Raw genomic sequence first — 22,077 nt, forward strand, 5'->3', positions numbered from 1 at the left:
CTGAGGACGGCTGCTTGCGTTGTGGCCGAAACGTCGTGATAATTATTTTATTATGTTTTATTTTTATTATTTTATTATTTCCATTCTACGTGACTTTACCGAAAGAACCAAGAAGATGAAACTCTCACATGTTAAACTCTAACATATAATATTATATCTCATACAGGCCCTTTGTATTGCACCCGTTGGGTTGCACTCCCTCGTCGAGGAGGCCGCTCTCCTCCTTTTCTACAGTTACATGCTAATTTATCACATTAACACATTCCTCCTGCGGAGGGAGCTGGTAGGAACGTTGGGTTGCTCGGTCAATGGCCAGGGTCAACGGCGGCGTGGTGTATTCCGCAAATATGCCCGACTGTGAGGGCGGGCACAAGCCGGCGTGAGTAGGTTAAACGTTGAGTTTTATAAGGGCACCACGGGGTGACCAGCCCCTCCCCACCCAGCCCCACCCCTCCCACCCCCCACCCAGCCCCACCCCTCCCACCCCCCACCCAGCCCCACCCTCCCCAGCCCCTCCCCACCCAGCCCCTCCCCACCCGCCCCTCCCCATACAGCCCCTACCTCCCCACCCAGCCCCTCCCCATCCTCACCTCTCCACCCAGCCCACCCCTCCCATTTTTGGATGCACGACGGACGGACACAATAATCCCCTGTGGGCTGGTGTAACCAGGAGGTTCCTACCAGTAACATCATGCTAATCCCTCACATTAACATAGCCACTTCTATCTTACAGTTACATGCTAATCTCTCACATTAACATAGCCACTTCTATCTTACAGTTACATGCTAATCTCTCACATTAACATATCCACTGCTATCTTAGAGTTACATGCTAATTTATCACATTAACATCACCAGTCCCGCCCACTTCTTTATGACCCTTGGGCTACAACCATTTAAAACCTTTTTAAAACATTCTGCCTCGGCAACAGACCACGCTTTCCCACCTGATGATGGACGCTTGTGTTGCGCCCGAAACGTCGTGATTTATCGTATTTTATACCCACGTGACTTTACCGAAAGACTCAAAGAGTATGATATGGTATCTTTATTTCCTGGTCTCATCGCAATATCGCGATATCGTCACATCGTGGTCTCGTCATGTGGTGGTATCGTCATATCGTGTCTTCGTTTATATCGTCATATCGTGATATCGTCATATCGTATATCTTCATATCCTGGTTTAATAATATCGCGATATCGTCACATCGCGATCTGGTTATGCGGTGGTATCGTGCCTTCGTTTATATCGTGATATCGGCATATCGTATCTATCTATATATCGTGATATCGTGATATCGTGATATCGTCATATCCTGGTTTCATAATATCGCGATATCGTCACATCGCGATCTCGTTATGCGGTGGTATCGTGCCTTTGTTTATATCGTCATATAGTCATATCGTATCTGTCGTGATATCGTATCTATCGTGATATCGTCATATCGTGATATCGTCGCTGACGATATATTCCCTCCCTGACCCGGAAGTGCTGACCCAGGGTCCCGCGGGCGCGTGGCCCCGTCCCGCGCGACTTTTCAGCGCTCGCAAACGGCGGCGGCTCCCGTCGCGAGAACAACGAACGTGGAGTGGGCACGCGGGTTTTGTTTTACGCACACCGGGCCACATGGACGCGATGGACAAGAAGTGGGACGTCATGGGAGCGCTGCGCAACTCGCCTCAAGGGAAACTGCGATACGAACGAAAGTGGAGCCCGGTGACTTACCATCAGCACCATCATCACCATCATCAATCAGCACCATCATCACCATCAGCACCATCATCACCATTAGCACCATCATCATCACCATCAGCACGGTCGTTATTATCATGAACGTGATTATAATTGCGACTTGTTCTGAATGATAAGAAATTAACACGACACTTTACAGACCCGTGTCAAGCCGCTGCTGGGATGGAGGCCTCGCCGTGCCACACTTCACGATTGTAATATAACTCTAGAAGCTAGGTTTAGAACCGCTGTACTACCGCTCCAATCCTTTACACGTATTGTTTTAGTACAGTTCAATTACAGCGCCACATTACTATGATTATACTGTACCATTGAGCTACCATTACTGCCAAGCATAGGTGGGACAAAGTCATTGTTATGCAAGTCCAAGTCGAGTCGCAAGTCATCAAATTCATGACTCGAGTCTGACTCGAGTCCAAGTCACATGACTCGAGTCCACATCTCTGCTGCCAAGTGCTTTTTGTGGAGTTCATTCCAATTAACTTTTGACCCACCCACTGCTGTTTGAAGACTCGTCTCCATGTCATCTCCATCTCATGGGCCTAGGGGCCATACATTTAGTTATTTAGTTCGTACGCGTGGAGGGGGAAGGGGGGTTCACCCAAATGCGTTCGCTTGCGTGTGGGGGGTCTACTGACAATGTACGCATAGGGGACGGAGGGGGGGCTGAAGCCTCGACAATAATTTGTCTACACTCGTAAGTCGGGGACTACCTGTATAGGTAGACTGTACTGTCTCATTTATTGGTTGTCGGTGAGAAGTATTAAGAGCTGCGTTGTGGATAATTTGAAGTTTTTTGGGGAAGCCGTATGGAAGACGAGTCGCGATGTTAAGAAGGCATGGATTGAGGGTCTCAGCGGTAGCTGGGACAGAGATGTGGATGCTGGACATGTTATGTCTCTTCTTTGTTCTGTTTCTCAGTGTACTAAAATTCCAAGCGTGCCACCACCCCATGCAGCATTTTAAACAATGGTGCAAGTTTCTGAAATCGCCCCCACTCTGTCCACCCAGAGGTATAAATTGGTACACCACAGTCGATGGGCAGGTCGCGCGTAGTTGTGTGATTGTTCCCACCTCTTCAAAGACATGGACAGCATGGAAGAGTTGGCCAAAATAAACTCTAAAAGGGCTCTAGATTATACACCATTGGAACCTCATTTGCCAGTAAAAAATATGATAATTGTTTTTTTACCCTTTTATTTGGCAACAAAACTGACACCTTTTTTTGTCAGTTTTGTTCTCATACTCTCATACTCTGATGGTGCATTGTCTTTGAGTTGTGCGCCTTTTGGCGTCACCTGGTCCAACACCATGTGAGACTAGGCTCTAAGGAAAGATGTCTCGAGTGTGGATCAATCAACTTCAAGGACAGTGCATACATTATCAGAGTTATGTTTTTTGTTTGCATTATGACTGCAGGTATTGTGGTCTATGCAAACATGACTCCTCGTAAAAAAGGTGTCAGTATTGTTGGCAGATAAAAGGATAAAAAAACAATTATCAGGGCTCTAGCTTGTTCCTTCTGATGGAGGTGCTTCTGCCATCAGTGGTGTGAGCACACAATTGCAGGGCTGCACCTTTACCTTTTATCTCTACGTATTCAGCATTTGTCCCCCGTTACCTATGTAATCTTATGTACACGGTACGTGCCTTGTAAACGCAACTGCTGCTACAGGAGGTGCTGACGGAGGTGGTCCCAACGCTCTCGCCGCTGGCCGGCAGAGTGCTCGACCTTGTGCAGCGACGCTCGCCCTCCGCCCCTGATGAGGAACAGCGGAGCCGAGTCTCCATCCCGTCGCTGCTCGTCAACTGCCAGGTGCGAGCTCCGTCGAGAAACATAACCCTTGCCTTGTACAACCCTTGCCTTGTACACGTCACACAAGGCCGCGTGGTCACCTTAAAGCAGGGGTGTGGATTCTAATACCGGTCAAGCGGGACTAATATGCTCCGCTACTTAAATTCATGCGGTCTGTGGCCACGTGAGGCCTACTGCCACTTTGTCCATCGCGGCGAGCACCTTAGCCATTGGTTACAAGAGGGGGATATTTTTGACCTGACAACACTGTTTCCGATTTTTTACGCATTTTGTCACATTTGTCTTTCAAGTAGTTATGAGCGCAATATCAATAGATATAGTAGGAGAAGTTGAGTGTCAAAGGTATTGAAAGTAAATTTGTATGTCGGTAAGGAATAGATTCCCCACCTCTGATCTAAAATACGACTGTATCTGAACTGAATGTTGGGGTACGGTAAGGCTTCGACATTGGTGAGGGTTCTGTTCTTGAAAATCTACGCGAAAGTATAATTCGTGAATGTAGATACTGTACTATGTTTATATGCTTCCCGTGTCCGACCGAATTTACGGGAGAAAATTAAAATGTATCGTAACATTAATCCTGTACTGTACACGTAACTAATGACATCCATATACTTAATACATTATACACGGATAATGACACAGCAAATACAACAATATATTTATGTTCTTTGGGTCTTTCGGTGAAGTCATGTAGATGGTTCAAAGAAAATACCAAAAAACTACGACGTTTCGGTCACAACACAAGCGACCGTCATCATGACTTTCCCGAAAGACCCAAAGAATATGAATTCCTGCAGTCACGAAAGCATTAAGTCAAGATTTAAAATAGAATTAATAAAATAAAACGCATCAAGGCATCATACTATACATTTTGAAGTTGTATTTACCTTGGATTATGATGGGGGTATGTTGGGGATGGTTTTGTTGGAGAGCAAGTCGATCGAACGACTACTTTTTGAGCGAGCTCATCACTTCTTTTCTGCCTTTCAGTCTTGCCCTCACTTTCTCCACTCACTCGATGCTTAGACCCTATGATCAAAATATAAAAAAACACAAATAAGGCAAAAAATAGCACTTGAACAGTAAAAGCTTCAGCGTTCAGATCTTGGCACAACGGGATTTGATGCACATGCTGGGGGCGACAGTAGACCGCTGTGATGCGCAAGTACTCCCCCATGATGCGATGTTGACAAATCTGGAATAGTCGAAGGAAAAAGGCACGAAACTAGAATTAGCTGACCAGCACTTAATTCTAAGCATGCACAAGAAGCGTCTGTATTTAATGTATTTGATTGGTTTTTTTTGGGGAATTCTTAAAACTTACAAAAGTGCAGAGGGTATTGGTGGATGGAGTAATTTGTAAACGTCTCCTACACGTGCTGCCATGAGTCACTATCCCCTTCTGAAAAAAACTCACGGGCACCCGACGCCTCTGCCTCCATTGAACCAGGCTGGTGAGAATGTTACTGATGGTCATGCGTTCGTGTGCGCACACTTCTCTGCTGTGCCACAGAACCTCATCACAGGCAACAGAAGTGGTGGGAGCTGTATTCGCCGTAAAGATGAAACCACCTTCGTGGTTTCCATGCCGGAGGACCCAGCCGAGATTGAAGCGCAGATCCGGGGCCAGGAGGAGATGTACAAGATGAGGACAAAGGTGCTTGAATGCTTATCAGCATGGTTGTACGCTGCTTTGTCAATGACTGCTCACTCGCATCAATCTTCTTCTTTCGTATGGCATGTAAGCAACAGTTTACGTAGATGTCTAGTTTAATTTTAAGGTCCTTCAACCAATCCAAGGCGGCAGTAGACGCTCTACGGATTGCAGCGATACCGCCAGGGTGTGCGTCGGCGGCTCAATCGTCGGTGGTGTGTTTGATGGTTTGGGCTTTACCACAGTCGCAGATTGGTGATTCTTTGATTTTCCATTTATGGAACAACGTGCATGCCGCACATCTCCTGTGCTGCGTCCGATCGCGGTTCAGTGTGGTCCACAGCCGTCGTGAGAGAGAGAATCTCAGCAGCTCACATCCATAAATGAGACTAATTTTCATTTTTATTTACCTTCGATTATGATGGGAGTATGTTGGGGATGGTTTTGTTGGAGAGCAAGTCTATCGAACGACTACTTTTTGAGCGTGCGCATCACTTTGTTTCTGCCTTTTAGTCTTGCCCTCACTTTCTCCACTCACTCGATGCTTAGACCACATGATCAGAATATAAAAAAAACACAAATAAGGCGTTCAGATCTTGGCACAACTAAATTTGGTGCACATGCTGGGGGCTACAGTAGACCGCTGTGATGCGCAAGTACTCCCCCATGATGCAATGTTGCCATATCACGAATAGTCGAAGGAAAACGGCACGAAACTTTAACTGATATGCAAATATAAAATCGTAAATAATCAAATTTTGGTTTAACACGTAGCCTTTCGCGACCAATATCCATAATAGAGGTTTTTTTGGGTTAGATCGCATAAATAAATGTATCGTTAAAACCCGCCACCACCCAACACAGCCAACTAGCAAGGGTTGTCACGTAAACAGAACGTGCCAATTAGTCACTAGTGCAGCACACCGGTGTGTTGTAGATCCAAGCCACTCAGATTGTAAGAGTATGTATTTAATTTTTCTTTTTTTTTTGGGGAATTCTTAAAACTTACAAAAGTGCAGAGGGTATTGGTGGATGGAGTAATTTGTAAACGTCTCCTACACGTGCTGCCATGAGTCACTATCCCCTTCTGAACAAAACTCACGGGCACCCGACGCCTCTGCCTCCATTGAACCAGGCTGGTGAGAATGTTAATGATGGTCATGCGTTCGTGTGCGCACTTCTCTGCTGTGCCACAGAACCTCATCACAAGCAACAGAAGTGGTGGGAGCTGTATTCGCGTCAACGATGAAACCACCTTCGTGGTTTCCATGCCGGAGGACCCAGCTGAGATTGAAGCACAGATCCGGAGCCAGGAGGAGATGTACAAGATGAGGACAAAGGTGCTTGAATGCTTCTCAGCATGGTTGTACGCTGCTTTGCCACGTTAATACAGGTAGTCCCCGAGTTACGATGGTCCGACTTACGATATTTAGATCTTACGATGGTGATAGCGATACGACAAAATTGCCATCAACAATCTAACATCGTTCAAGTATGCAGACGACGGACATAATCTTGGTGATTACAGTACAATATGTTACGATACGTTCAATGCATGTATGATACGTAGCTCTAGCGATTTCATTTTAAGGTTACCATGATACGATACGTTCAATGCATGTTAAAAGTTTTTATAGTAGATAGGATTGTTTCCTGAAAAAAACTTTCTATTAAATTGCAGTTCATATAGGTAGGCTAAGAATTTACCTTGGTTTTTTTACTTTACATTTTACTGTGCAATACAGTATTGTAATTAATAAATACATACAGTATATAGTTTATACAGTACGGTACTGTAAATTGCTCTGTTTTGCTAAATTATCACCATTCTTTAAGACTCCTGGGTAGGCTAGGCCATCTTCGACTTACGATATTTTCGACTTACGATGGGGTCGTCGTAACGCATCTCCATCGTAAGTAGAGGACTACCTGTATTTAATTTGTCAATGACTGCTCACTCGCATCAATCTTCTTTCGAATGGCATGTAAGCAACAGTTTGTGTAGATATCATAGTTGAATTTTAAGGTCCTTCAACCAATCCAAGGCGGCAGTAGACGCTGTACGGATTGCAGCGGTACCGGCAGGGTGTGCGTGGGCGGCTCAATCGTCGGTGGTGTGTTTGATGGTTTGGGCTTTACCACAGTCGCAGATTGGCGATTCTTTGATTTTCCATTTATGGAACAACGTGCATGCCGCACATCTCCCGTGCTGCGTCCGAGCGCGGTTCATTGGGGGCCACAGCCGTCGTGAGAGAGAGAATCTCAGCAGCTCCCATCCATAAATGAGACTCCTTCACACCTGTACTACCTGTCCCTCCACTGGCTCCAAATAAAGTCCCGGATCAGTTTCAAGACAACTCACCGTCATGGACTTGCCCCTGCCTACCTCTCTCCTCCCATCCCACGTTATATTGTTTTTGGAAGCAGTTAGACACTGCTTCGTATGCGAATATGGCCCATGATAGTAGATCTCACAGAGTTAGCTCTGAGATTCCTTCAAGTTACCTGGTATAGACACCAAAGGTCACATTTTTCTACATGCTCTGACTTATGACCGTAATGTTTTGCTCACAGGCTGCCGACACTGGCAGCCGGGAAGCCGTGCACTAAAACCTCTCGGTTAAATCCAATAGAAAGATGTTAACTTTGTAACAATCCCTCCGTCTACCTTCTATATCTGTCTCATCACCGCTATGTTGTCTCCCTTGTTGCCTCTTCTACCAATGCCTCCATGATCAGTGCTCTTTTACAAGTTTCAGACAACTCCACCCGTGTCTGCTGGCCAATATGTGTCATTCCCATCTCTTCATCTAGCCATGCAAATTATATCCTTTACGACCTGCGGCATAAATTGTACGTGCTACAAAGAAGAGTCATTGCGTTGTCTATTATATATATATATTTTTATACATTTTAGGGCCACAGAGTTATTGATTGTTTAATTTGTATTATTTATGCTTGTGCACAACTGCCAACGCAGCATCACCAAAATAAAATGCAGCATAAATCACTTAGCTACATCCTTCACACCCCATACTGGGGTGTGGGATGCCACGGTGGTGATATGTTAACTACTTTGCCTGGTATGCAGGAGGTCACAGGTTCGATCACAACCCTGACGCCTGTATATTTAGCATTTGCGTGTCTCTCTGCTCATAGTCGTGTAGATTTTCCTCTCTGGGTCCTCCGGTTTTTCCCTCCACAATTAGAAACATGCGTTTAGAGTATTTGGCTACTTTTATAAATGTACACGTGTTAAGCCACTTCGTTGAGCTCTCATTTGTGGACACGTCGCTTCTGAAGAAAGAGCTACAAAGCTCTGGGCCTTATCAGGTAAAATTAACTAAAATTGTTCAATTTAATAATAGTTTAGATTTGGCCATAGGTGTTCATTTGTTCTTTTGGTTGATTCATTGCTGCCTTATTGATATAATTGGTATCGATGTCGGCATCAGTGGGGATGACGACATATATAGCTCAGTGGGCCTTACCTGGTCAAATAAAAAAAAAATTATTTTAGATGAATGTTCAAACTCATTACCCATCAATTTCTAGTCGATTATTCAACCTAATTTCCGAATCGTCCCCGTTGCTGTGAACTTGTTTCTGGTGCCCCTTCCAACAGGTCCTGCTGCACCAGCGGTGCAAGCGCCTGGAGGCAGCGGAATGTGCAATGCAGCAGCAGGCCACCCAGCAATTCAAGCGCTACGAGGAGGAGCTTGAGCTGGAGCAGCGGCTGGAGCAGGAGCGACGCAAGGACGAACTGGATAAGAGGTGACTGGACACGGGTAGGGGAGCTAGCAAGCCCCGGGGGCGAGGCAGTGGGAAGAGGCGGACGTCTAAATGGCCGGGGGTTGGGACGACCGGTGGACATAATAGGTGCTGATTCGGGGCTACAACCAGTTATTCTAGGTTTGTGCATACGAATGTCATTGCTAACGGCTGTTGATTTAATTTATCTGAACGGAATTTATATAGCGCTTTAACCGTGGCGCTTTACAAAGAATGAACAATGTTACAGCGTGTGAATGAAATGGTGGAGATGAGGTGAATTAAATTAATGACAGTAAGCAATCGGAGCGAATCTGTGAAGCGGCAATTTGGTGAAAGCAAAATTGATGACAGTCAATTAAGATGAATGGATTGTTGTGGATACCACATGCGCAAGTGGAAAATAAAAGGCGCTGCGGCTACGAACTCAAAACCGTGGACTTCTTAGCTTTGCACTACCCCAGATATAAGTTGAAAGGTGTCGGGTGGGTGTATCTGAAATTCAACAACACTCAGACGAAGTAATTGAATGACTAAATAATTTACAATTTAATATCTAATAGGCGCTCTCTATTAGGCCGCACAAATAGAAGCAAGAAGATGTAACTGGTTGCTGTGTTTGTTTTTGTTTAGCTTGGTAGAGGCTCAGAAGAAGCTGGAAAAAATTATGGAGGAGCATCAAGACCGAACGAAGGTAAAATCTTGCTGCTGGAGAACATCAAAATCAGAAACTTTATTTATCCTGGAGTAATCCGATGCGCTGTGAAGCTCTTTTTCGCAAATGTCCAGTAAGGGTGGGTCAGAAAATTACAACAAACAAACGAAATTATACAAAAACAAAACCATGGCCCAAGCGAGGAGATGGTCGGCTGCATCGGAGGCCGAATACCGCGGTTCAAGGACACTGAGCTGGCATTGCTGAGATCCTCGACTCAAATTCGGGTTGCCCTCGGCCAACCACCTTCAAAACCGCCGTGCACTCGTGTTGCACGAGTTGCTTTTCACCTTACCCAGGGGTCGACAACCAAAATGCCAAGAAGAGCCATTTTTTTTCGAATTCGATAAAAAAATACTTTATTTGAAGAGACGCAATGCGCGTGTAGAATGTTCGAGATGGTGGTCCTGAATAAATAATGTCACCAAGCGGTCCTGAAAGAGCCGCACACGACTCCAGGGCCGCAAGATGCTGACCCCGGATCTCTAGCCATATGCACGAGACCACCACTCTTCCCGTGTCTCCACCGGTTCCCGTCTCCATAGGTGCTGAACATTCGCTTGCACGAGGCGGCCGAGCAGCACCGGCGCGAGGAAGAGGAGGAGCGGCGCCGGCTGGCAGAGGGTCACGAGCGCGCGCGCCGTCTCAACGCGCTGCAGGAGGAGATGCTGGCGCTGAACCGACGGGCCCAGCCGTCTCCGCCGCAGCCCGGCGCCGCCGCCACCGCAGCCGGCGCTCAGTCGGGGGCGCTGGCGCAACTGGCCGAGCTGCGCGTACGCGCCGGGCAGCTGTGCGACACCGTCGCCACCGCCATCAGGAACAGCTCGGATGTGAGCCATCGCCGCGTGCTCGTTAATGCAATCATCGGGATGGATTGATATGTTTCACTAGCAGATACTTGTGTATCTGGCGAGATGTTAAATTCCTCGCCTGGTATGCAGGAGGTCGTGGGTTCGATCCCGCCTCTGACGCCTGCTGCTGTATATTTGGAGTTTGCATGTCTCTCCGTAGTTTTATTTTATCCGGGTCCTCCGGTGTTTTCCCTCCACATTTAGAATCAATGTGTGTATAGATTATTTGAGCCACGACGCTGAGCTATCATTTGTGACCAGGTCGCTTCTGAAAAAATAGTTATATGGCTCAAGTGGGCCTTACCTGGTAAAAAAAAAATGTATATGTAGAATTTTATTTGGGCCACCTCTTCCCCTATTATATTGATTATCATATAAAATTCTTAAATGGAACATTTTCTGTTTTTTTGTCAGATTAGATTATATAGTTTTATTTATATATATTTTAACAGTGGTACTTGAACCAGCAAATTTAGGAACTGCCGTAACAGACAACATACCCTTATGAATTGCGTCGTCATGGTCGTGTTGCGGGGCGCGCTGTCTGCAGAGCGGTGGCTTAGGCCCAAGCCCGCAGGACCTCGCGCATGCGGAGCAAGTCTTGGCGGAGATGAGGCTCCTGGCCGTGCAGGTGGAGGCGTTGAGGCTCCAGGAGGAACGGCGCTTGGAGGCGGAGAAGGGGAATGCACAGCGCCTGGCACTGGAGCTCCAGCAGCAGCAGCACCAGCAGCAGCAGCAGCAGCAGCAGGAGAGGGAGCAAGCCGAGCAGCAGAAACGGCAGCAAAAGAAGGAGGAGGAGGAGACCCGAAATGCGAATCAAGGTCAGACATCTTCCCCCATACCGCCACCTGCTTGCGTGGTGATAGAAGCGGTTTCGTGGGCTTCGCGAAGAGTTGAAGTGAACTTGAGGTGGCCTCTTGGGCCCTGTGATGAGAAAAATTATGCAGATCCATCTGATTTGATGGCAGATACCTGAACAAGGACTATGTCGGTCCCTGGATATTCACACTCAAGGCTGTATAGGATTGTATATTGGTTCCTGATTGTAAAAGGTTGGGTGTCAGTCCCTGGCTATTTTATGGATGCGTTTCGGTTCCTGGTTCTAAGAGACTGTGTCTTGGCCCCAGCTATAACAAGCAGGGTTCATCCCTGGTTATAATGGACTATTGGTACCTCAACAGGTTGTTACCGGTTGTGTATCACTGCTGGTGAGCACAGCTGCACATCGCTTCCCGCTCACGCCTTGTTTGACGTCGTGGTCGTTGCGCACAGTGGGCTTGCAGCGCACGGATGGCAGCATCCTGAGCTGGTCCAAGGAGCTGCAGGGCAAACTGGAGGAGACCTTGAAGAACATGGACGGCCTCAACAGCAGCAAAGACCCCAAGGTGCGGACCGTTACCCCTGTGGCAGTGATACAAAGGTGGTTGGGAGTTCGTACTGCCGTTGTATTTATTGCTATTGCACGCGACTTTCCACAGTCAAAACTCTCGATACAATTGCAAACATACATATAGATAAATAAGTAAATAAATGCTATTTGATTGGACATGAGCCCCCACAGAGCCACTTTGCAGCCTCCTCCTCCAGCACGTGCAGGGCCACCAGTCCGCCCGGCACGCCCCGACGCACTTCACAGCCGAAGACGATGAGCACCGTGGCCTCCCTTGCTCCCCGCATTCACACAGTGGGCTGTCACGTAGGCCCCGTCAATTTTTGGAAGCAGCAACACACCCTGGTCACACCGAAGCAGTTTAACTGCACCCATTTGCACCTTGGGAGGTCAAAGCCAGGCATCTGAAGGGACGGAGCACTTATGAGGTCCGATCACATAGCCCCTATCCCGAGGGGAGTTGGGGTTTGGGGCGGGGCGACTGGGCATTGCTTTATTTTTTTCTGCATTTGAACAAAATATTTTCCCGTTCGTGTTGTCGTCATTTTGTCACGAGATGAAAAGTCAATTTGTATGTCTCGCAGAGAAGTGCGACGACCCTCCCTGTTGGAGAATGGCCCCATGAACCAGAACACCTGGGTTAGATCATCGGCCGCGGCTAACATTGCTCGGTCTTAACATGACCACCTGGTGCTACGTGTAAACAGCAGCACTGGGGAAATGAAAGCGGTCCTTGTGTGGTGCTGGCCACGGCAACGTCACACGTGGCACGAATAGATGCTCGCTAACAGCACTTGCTTCAACAGTCGATAAGGCTGTATGGGGGATCGTTGTCTGTGTGTGCGGTGTGCAGATCAAGGCCATTAAGTTTGATCTTGCCAAGGCAGTGTCGACACCAGTGTCACAAATCTGCTCCACATCAGGTGAGGACCATCCCCTCCCCTATTGCAGCTTCAAGTCTGACCCATGACCCCTCAGGTTGACACACAATCACGTGGATTATGTATGATAGTCATTGCATTGTGAGTGCAATATTTTAGCAGTGCCTGTAACCATGTCACCTGGAATGCGCCTGAGCTCGTCTGATTGTGAAAGCCAATTGGGTTTGAGCTGGGATAGCATTTGGATGGGTAACTGCCATACAAGAAACAGATGTTGTCGGCTGCTGCCGTGCTGTGTTAGAAGGGACCAGTGCAGAAACAAATCATGATTGTGCTCCAATGTCTGCACTCACCGCTTTCACCAACCCACACTGACCACTATGGGAACCTCATTTGCCAGTAAAAATATGATAATTGGTTCTTTATCATGGGCAGGCCTTCATCTACCAGTCGTCTGGCAAAGGGGAAGTACAAATACATAGAGCACGATTGTCAAACGCATTGATTCCGCTCCATCTATTCTCCCACTTTGTTCACTTTACCCGCTGTTAACCACGCCGCCCACTTAGTCATCACTCGTTTCTGTTTATTTCTGCGTCTTCTCGCGTATTTTTTTGTGCACTAGTGAATGACCCTGTGTGTTCTTGTGTATTTGTCTGTTCCCCCGTATCCCATTTCTTCTATGTCTCCCTGTGCATGTTGTGATTGTCCCTTGTTGTGTACCGTGTGTTGTGCGTATTCCATGACCAGGCTCTCACCTGTACGATATTACGGGGAAGCTGAACTCGCTGCTGAGCAGTCAGACGATCGAAGTAGGCACCCGCTCCATCAGCGTTACTCGCCATCCGCAGGGCCTTCTCTACGCTCAATTCAAACTCGGCGAGAAGCTGGTGGTAAGTCGAAATGCCACACGGCCGAGCGTCAGGGTCCATATTTACCAAATTCGTAAATTACCTTCAAATTCCTTCATGGGGACTATCTTATCTTAACGAAATTTATGTTGAGCCTTAACCAAGGCACTTCACGAAGAATTGACAATGGTACAACAACATTGTGTGAATGTAATGGTGGAGATAGGGTGAATACATATATGAGAGGAAGTAATGGGGGCGAATCTGTGATGATGCGTGAATTCGGTGAAGGCGAAAATGAAGACGGTCAATGATGATGAATGTATCGATAGAATGGGGAATGAGTGAAAGGCATAGCATGGGAATATGAAGAGGGGAACAGTAACGGTGGTGTGGTTATGAGGGGGAGATTTAAGGGGTCGTGGGGTGAGCTAGGGAAAATAAGTGAGGTTTCAGTGAGGAGCGGAAACGAGCGAGCGAAGGCGGCGCTTAATGTGGAGAGGGAAGTTTGTTCCAGTGAAGGGGGGTGACAAAAGATGAAGAGTGAAAGCGTGGATTTAGCGCAAGGAGGAGAATTAGGAACAACAGAGAGAGACGGCAAAGATTGAGAACGTGGAGGGCGAGAAGGCGACACGTAAAGAGGTACAAGCGTGTCAGGCTGTGGTGGGGCAAGACCATGAAGGGGTTGGTAGATCAGGGTGCAGACTCATGCGACTCTTGCAAACGATACTACCCTGGTCTGTTGAGTCCTCACCTGATTAAACAAAATTGATGGGAAACTCGCATTTTGTTCGCCGTTCAAACACACCCCACGTGCCCATTCATCCACTTTGTCGTCGTCCACGAAAATCTGCTCCTCGGTTTTGTATGGCAGTTCGTCCAGCAGCGGATAGCTCAAGGCAGTCCGTCTGTTTGCCCGCTGTTCCTCCGTGCCTTTGCAGAAACAAGGAGAGGAGGAGGTGGCGTCGCAGCACAAGGCGGCGTTCCCCATTGCGGCCGTCGCCATAAGCTTGTGGGACCGCCACCCGGCCCTCGGGGAGCTCCTCCTCGCTCACATGCACCGCAAGTGCCCCTACACCGTGCCCGTCTTCAACCTTCCCACACCAGGACAGAACCAAGAGGACTTTTTCAGGTAATGGCGAAGCCCGGTACGTGGGGGATGAGGGGCGCGCGAGAGAAGCAGTGTTAGGGTGTCGCTCGAAATTCAAGTTTTGTTATTATCAGGGTTACATCTCCTGGTTTCGTTCATTCGCCTGTTGCACTGAAGTGCTATGGAGTTAAAGGCAATTTTATCGATATTTACTGGTTGCTCAGCACGTTTGAAACGTGCATTGCAGGTGTAATAATGTTCCAGGAGACTGGACGCCGGGGTTTGGAGGCACACGTATTTATTCCGTGTCGGTACAGCACAACACTGACATACAACACTGGAGGGGGTATCGGCCCCCTCACCCGTCTAACTGGGGATACACTCTCTAGCTACGCCTAGCCTACCTCTGGGTCCTCCACTAACGGGCTAGGGGAGGCTAGCTAGCCCGACACTGGTAAGTCGGGCTCACGGTACCCGGAGTCCCAGACCAGCTCTTACAAGAGCACCGGCTCTGGCTCTCGGGACCACGCCGCTGGCTCGATCCTGTTCGGCCCTGATAAGGGCGGCGATCCAGGGGAGTCCAGGGCTCTATCTACGACGATCTTCAGCCTTCACTGGTTAGCTTCAACATCTCTCCCCGAGCCCTCCGGCTCATCCCCTTTTATACCAAAATCCCCCGCTGAGGGGTGGGGCCCCGGGGGATCCCAGCTCCGAGTCAGCCCCCCAGGCTGCCCGATGCGGACGTCGCTGGGAGCACCTTCCCGTCCACCGACATAGCCACGCCCACTGTGTTTCTTTCCCATCTGATCCCATTCTATAACAGCCCCTCCGTAACACCCCTACACAGGCAATACATCAAGTCGTCGTAGTGTAGGCACAGATAGAGATAAGTAAAGTGGGAGGCTGAGCGACCTGTGAATATTAACAGAGTTGAATGATATTTTCAACATTTGACTTTTGCATTAGAAGTAACAAAATGAGAGGTTGTGATCCCAGAAAACTAAAAAAAAATTCCATATGCACATTGAGTGGCAGCCTAGTAACGGTGATGGGTGAGGGGCGATTGGTGACAATCAGACAAATTGTTTTAATTCTCACAGAAGGAATAATCCAACGTCATATTACAATTTTTTCCGCAGTCATTTGTGAGTGGACTGAGCTCGTCAACTCGGCACACTTGAGAATGCGGTTTAATAGCAGCCACCTGAAACTCGGATGCGAACCCAGGACAGCTGGGCCTTGTGCCAATATTCTTGCTTGACTGGTGCCCCTATCCTGTCTCTATTACCCGCAGGAGCCTTGGTTACTGTTACGATGGCAAGACACTCGAGAAACAGGACCTCTTCCTCAACCGTATGTCGGGCATGATGCGCCTCTACGCAGCCATCATCGCCACGCCCGTGCCCTCTCCCAGCATGAACAAGGTACGGTTGTGCCAGGTTAATTACTATAATAATTACATTTATAATGCGAGTTTCGTCAAGGATCTCAAAACGCTGTACAGGACACAGATGCAGCAGACACTGAGTATAAAAATAATTATATTATGAATACACAAAAATCCATTTACTCATCGAACTAAAAGTTTAATAAGCGGAAGTGTATAAGTCGGTTTTAAGACGCATTTTAAAAATGTCCCCACAGAGATCCCTGATATCTTGTGGAAGAGCTTTCCATAGCCTGGGGGCAAGACGGGAAAAATCTCAGTCACCAATAAACTGAAGCCTCGACCTGGGAATGCAGAGAAGATCTGCATCCCACATCTTAAGGATCTTGTTGAATGCTTTCTACTCTAGGCACATTCATACGTCGGGGTTAGGGACCGGAAAGTTTTGACTTATAACAAAACGATGTATAACGAGAATTTTTCCCCCATAGGAATAAATGCTAATGGGAAAGGGGGGAGGGGGAGATGGGGACCGTGAGAGCGTCAACATTGCCTCCTCTTACGTGCTGATGAGCGCTACACTGCGTGCTCCGTGTGTGCTGTTCATGTTTTTGCGTAACAGAGCTGTGTGCGTGTGTGTAACAGAGCCACCCCCATGGCTTGCAGTACGGCTGGCGGTGGATTGCACAAATGCTGAACTTGGAGCCGGTGTCCGACATCTCTGCCACCATGCTCTTTGACTTCCTCGAGGTATGCACAAGTACAGACTGTTTAGGCAATTGCTGTTAGCAAGCACTTGTGAAGGCACGGCACACGGGGGGCTGCGTGATCAACACCACGCCCAACCACCTTTGGTATATACACACACCAACCAGTTAAATCTTCATTTGAAGCTTTCGTGACTGCAAGAATCCATACTCTTTGGTTCTTTCGCTAAAGTCACGTGGGTAGAAAAATAACAACCAATTACTCATTCAAGGGCTGAGTCGACTTTGGGAGGCCCAGGAGGACTACTTTATACATGTAAGCATATGGACACACATTTGGACGTACACACCTACACCTGCTGATAATCTTCCGGCTGTTGGTCTCAGTACATTAACCTGATGTCACATCGACCCGTGGTCACGTACCTTTCCATGCTGCAAGCTGTTGTTTTCGTGTCGATATTTGTTTGTTTCAAACCTGATTCATTCCATTGATCAAGAAGCCAAAGGTTTTGGTTCTGGGCATCGCTCACAATCACATGAACGGATCCTCAACAGACCACTTTGGTCATGCCAGTTAACTCTTAGTTAAAGAGGGATTCTATTGAAACGGGTGAGGAACCGACAGTGTGTGGGCTAGGGCACAAGACTGTTTCATACAACCCATGGTCACGTCTGGCCTTACCACCTTGAAAGGGCCCAAAAACGGTATTTCTCCATTCACTGCAAGCTTCTGAGCTGCATTAATCAGGTACTAGAGGGAAATGTTTTCACCCTGGCAATACCGTGCTTCTAATTTAAGTGCATTCAGTCACTTCTGTCACCGCAAGGGCACTCGCCACTGATGGGAGCCATGGCAAGTTATGGATCGGCAGTTTCCACGTTCATCACTGAGTGCGCTAACCACTCCACCACTGCTCCCCCCCCCATCAGTTGCAGTGTAGTTGAGAGAAATCGAGACTGTGATGTAACTTGTTTCTGTGTTCCTGGTGGGTGTGTGAGCAGGTGGCGGGTAATGCCATGGAGCGTGCATACTGCAGCCAGTTCTGGAAGCTGCTGTTTTTCATCATCGAAGAATACTTGCCTAGGTAGCTAAACCACCAAGTGTTTCCTGAAGAACTGCACTGTAGTCCTCTTGTCTTAGATCATCACCTGCTGCTGTCAGTCCGTCATATTTGCTCAAATTTATTTTGATGGTGATCTCAGGCGAGGACCACAATGTACTGCTTCCGGAGATGCTGTTTGTTTTTGTTGCATAATGCACAGTGACTGTGTGCTTTTTACATGTTCGCATAATGTTTGAAACTTTGGGTTTTCTAGCCTGCACTATTCTCTTCTAATTGGGGTTTCTCATCATTTAAAGATTTGAGCCTTGCACACTGTAATAATATGTTCGATGTGAATTGTAAACTCTGGCCCACAAGTTCAGATTTCCACTCTTTGTTAGTAGCAGTGACTTGGACAATTTCATTTATTAAGCTGCCAACAGCTGAGCCCTGATGCAGATGTAGTACCTAAAAGAGCCGCTATTAACAGTGGTCACAGGTTATGGAATTGAGCGTATGGCTTGTAAGCATCGAAGTTATCTCTGGATGTGCACACAACCTCACCGAAGTTTGGTTTTGGTCCGTCTTTCAGAATCGAGAAGGTGTCAAGTCCCGCGCAGATGGGATCAGTCAGCAGGCTGAAACTCTTTGTCGAGGTACCACATTCGGCGACGAGCGTTTTGATTGCCCGTTTACATGCAGGTTATGTTACAACATACACTGCCGCAATGCCAATGTTTGGCACACTGACCTCGCGCAACCAGAAATACTCAACACATTCGTCAACCCAACGCATTCAGTCGCAACTCCGATCAGCACGGTTGGCTACGTACGGTGCAAAAGAAGTTCTACATACGTACAAACGATGACACTTCCTTAAAGGAAAAATATATAATCTGCGAAATTTCTGGCAGTGGGCCCATCACCGTAGCACATCAAATGTGTTACGGGGATGGCCCATTGCCCAAAACGTTGCTATGATATATTTTTCCTTTCAAGGCCACAGTGTTATTGATGAATGCTGGTTTTCTTTTTGTTATCGGCGCTTGTGCACTGCTGCCAATGCAGGATGGTCAAATAATTTTGCCATCCAGAGGTTGCAGCTTCGATTCATTCCCCCAGCCTGGTCAGTTCAAATGGGTAAATTTTACTTAACTCGTAAGTTTTTGTCGCCAATATTAAATTCACAATTCACTTTTTGGGGCAGTTTATAAAAAAAACCCACTCTGCCAACCCAGCAAAATAATGTGTACACCTACAGTCTGTCGGTTTGTCGCGTGTCGTGGGATAAATTGCGGGTATTCCCACCTCGTTTGTTGACGTCTGGCAAGCGTGGAAGAGTGTGTGCTCCATAGCCTCTGAACGGGGCATCATGACCTGTTGAACTCCCTTAAAGTGGTGGCCTTTCCGCAGTAGCATAAGCAAGTCCTTGCAGGGCGGCACCTTCATGTCATCTCTCTATGACGATGTTGGTTGCTGAACTGTTGCAACAAGATGAGTAACGTGGTCTTAAGGCTTAACAATCCAAATTCCGTGGCCTGTGCAAGACGTCTATTCAGACTTGCCTTCCCGTAAAAAAAAAAACTTTACTTATTGTTTATTTTTATTTACTACTTACCTTTCCTATGCTATTCGTTACGCACGGTAGCAATTTACTTTGCTCGATCGGTGTTTGCTGCTGAGGCCGTGACGTTCTGTGTTGTCATGCCCACTGTCGCCGACTTTTTTCGAGGGCAATATTGGCACGTATAATAAAGATGAATTGATCGATTGAAGGTGAGATGACGCAAATATTTTTGAAATTTAAATGCATCTGTTTCGTGAGCATGCTCTGCATACCTTATGGGCATGCTGCCTGGTGGTCAGGGGATGGCAGGGCTTCGAGTGTTTTATTTACTTCCCACATTGTTGTCGTTATTGATCACCTTCCACCAGGGCTCATGACAAGAAGTTGGAGGATTAGATTGACAAGCTCCCTCTACTCAAACCATACAACTCACGACTGATATTAATCGCCGTGTGTGTGTTGTGTGTTTTGTCTACAGAGGTGTATTGCCCGTCGAGTCGTGCCCCAAGCGAGCGGGTATCTCTCCGAAAGTTTCTGGAAGACCTAAAGGGAGAACGGACACAATGGCGCTTTACAAGGCCCATGACAAGCATCCCTGCGGTGAACCTGATCCAAGTGCCTCTGTCATATTCACAGTGTCTCCTAGTTCGGGGGGTGGGGAGCGCCCCGCTATATCAATGAACAAGTTGATGTTGTTGCTACGAAAACCACATTTTAGCCCGTTTTACAATTTGTTATCTTATTTGTATTGCATTTTTTTTATTTCGGGAAAAGCAGAAACAACATTAAAATAAAGTTAAACCACACACACCACTGAAACTGCCAAAAATCGCGAGCCAATTCTGGAACCCACAATCCAGTGCGCGCTGCATTAGTTATCGCGCCGCGTTAAACTGGGACCAGCTCGTCTTGATGTTCCTGCTCATCGTGGAGTTGCAGATAATGGGCAGTTGGTATTACATGGAATGCTGCTCAATCCCTGATCTTTGGGAGTGCGAATGTCACGTTTTTCATTCACTGTTAGCATTCCCCCAAACAACACTTATACATGGGTGGGACCGTATAACAGGCCACGCTTTTTATGAACTATGTACATCCATTGAATTACCAGTCGAGGGGATATTGAGAGAGTACGGGAGAGAGTTTTTTAATTGCGTGCATAAAGTGTGCGACAACAGACACGGGGGCAATGCGTACGCATCATTTGAACAAACTATGCGAAGCGATACAGGCAGACCCCGCTTAGCGTGGGCCCATAGAACACTCATTTCACTGTAGCGCTCTGTCCTTAGAGAATTTTAGTTTTTCTACAATAAAAATTAAATGAAATCCAAAAAATCCACAGTCATCTTATACGAGTGGGAATGCGCGCAGCAGTGCCGGCCGAGGGAAGCGTACCCGGCCCCCCATCCCGCTCAGCCAATGAGAGCGACGCAAGACCCCCATCCATCCCCGGCGACTATCACGATTCGTAGTCACGATTACTTTTTTAAAACCAAGTTTTAGTATTTTTCCCCCCCTCTCTGGTGAGAACTCGCGAGACCCAGGGCCGAGTCCTCAGGTTCCACCTAAAAGAAACCTCGCCACAGTAAATGTCGACCACGGGCATCACTAAGACCACGGGGGTCCTGGTGCACATTCTGCGACAATGACGTGGACGAGGCGAACAGCAGCAGCTCCCACCACCGCTGCCTTGTAGGCGGAGTAAAGTAGAATGAACTCGTGAGTAACAGTACATAATACTGATGTTATAAACTATTCATTTTATTTATGAAATCATATTTCGCCGTCTGTATTATTATTGCTGTTGCTCACATTTAAGAAATAAAGGGCTCGGCAACGCATGTACAATGGTATAATGACGCCCTTCTTAGCGCCGATTTGATAAGCGCTCATTTCTCCAGGAATGCATCTTGAATGCTCAGCGAGGTCTGCCTGTATATTATTTCCATTAAGACTTGCAGTAGACATCCTTTGATGTGCTCTACTGTATATTTCATGTGTTATGTATAAAATGATTGTAACCTAACACGATTCTAAATGTTTACACATTAAAAATAATATTGCGTTGAATTAATCAAATACTGACATGTAAAGTGCGATTCGACAAAGCGACTGTTTCATTTGCTGTGATGTACTTTTAAATACATTATTAAGTAACTTTTACGTGCGTCCGTATTCAGTCTTTGTTTGAACTTTTTTAACAGTCCACCATTTGTCCGTTGCCGGATGGAAGAATGCTCATGTCGGTGCCATTCGGCGTCATCCATAGTCAAATCCACTGCTGGATGGAAGCTTTTGCCAAGCCCCCCACCCCCCACAGTTCCCCTCGTAGACTTCGAATGTTAATCTCTCGACACGTTTTGCTTCACCTGGCATTAACATGCAATGTTAGAGGGTGTTAGCATGCACACTGCATCACTCACGTTGTGGATAAATACATTGCATTCCACTTAGAGTCCAGGCGGCCAGAGTAGAATTGGGTACCACGGGCGGTGGCAAATATTTAGTGACAACGTTGGTGTATTTAAAGATATTGGTAGCAACAAAAAACATTTGGTCTGGGATCATGGCCTTAGCATCGTTCAGTGAATC

The 22,077-nt window shown here is 47.2% G+C and overlaps 1 protein-coding gene across 2 annotated transcripts; it reads left to right on the top strand.

Annotated features, from left to right (window-relative positions):
- Positions 1-1,502: 1,502 nt before the first annotated feature.
- GLE1 (GLE1 RNA export mediator) lies at positions 1,503-21,633 on the top strand. Of its 2 annotated transcripts, XM_078878081.1 has the most exons (18): positions 1,503-1,717; positions 3,429-3,569; positions 5,086-5,162; positions 5,202-5,229; positions 6,423-6,566; positions 8,852-9,000; positions 9,631-9,691; positions 10,258-10,542; positions 11,114-11,384; positions 11,836-11,948; positions 12,807-12,876; positions 13,585-13,727; positions 14,627-14,817; positions 16,070-16,199; positions 16,808-16,912; positions 17,875-17,957; positions 18,508-18,571; positions 19,961-21,633. In XM_078878081.1, exons 1-18 carry the CDS (start codon positions 1,628-1,630, stop codon positions 20,027-20,029), a joined length of 2,214 nt encoding a protein of 737 aa, XP_078734207.1. In that variant the 5' UTR covers positions 1,503-1,627; the 3' UTR covers positions 20,030-21,633. The 2 variants fall into 2 exon arrangements, with proteins under 2 accessions (XP_078734207.1, XP_078734206.1); XM_078878080.1 differs by having other exon boundaries at positions 5,086-5,229.
- The last annotated feature ends 444 nt before the right edge of the window (positions 21,634-22,077 follow it).

This window comes from Lampetra fluviatilis, chromosome 49 (assembly GCF_964198595.1).
Source record: "Lampetra fluviatilis chromosome 49, kcLamFluv1.1, whole genome shotgun sequence".
Lineage (NCBI taxonomy): Eukaryota > Metazoa > Chordata > Hyperoartia > Petromyzontiformes > Petromyzontidae > Lampetra > Lampetra fluviatilis.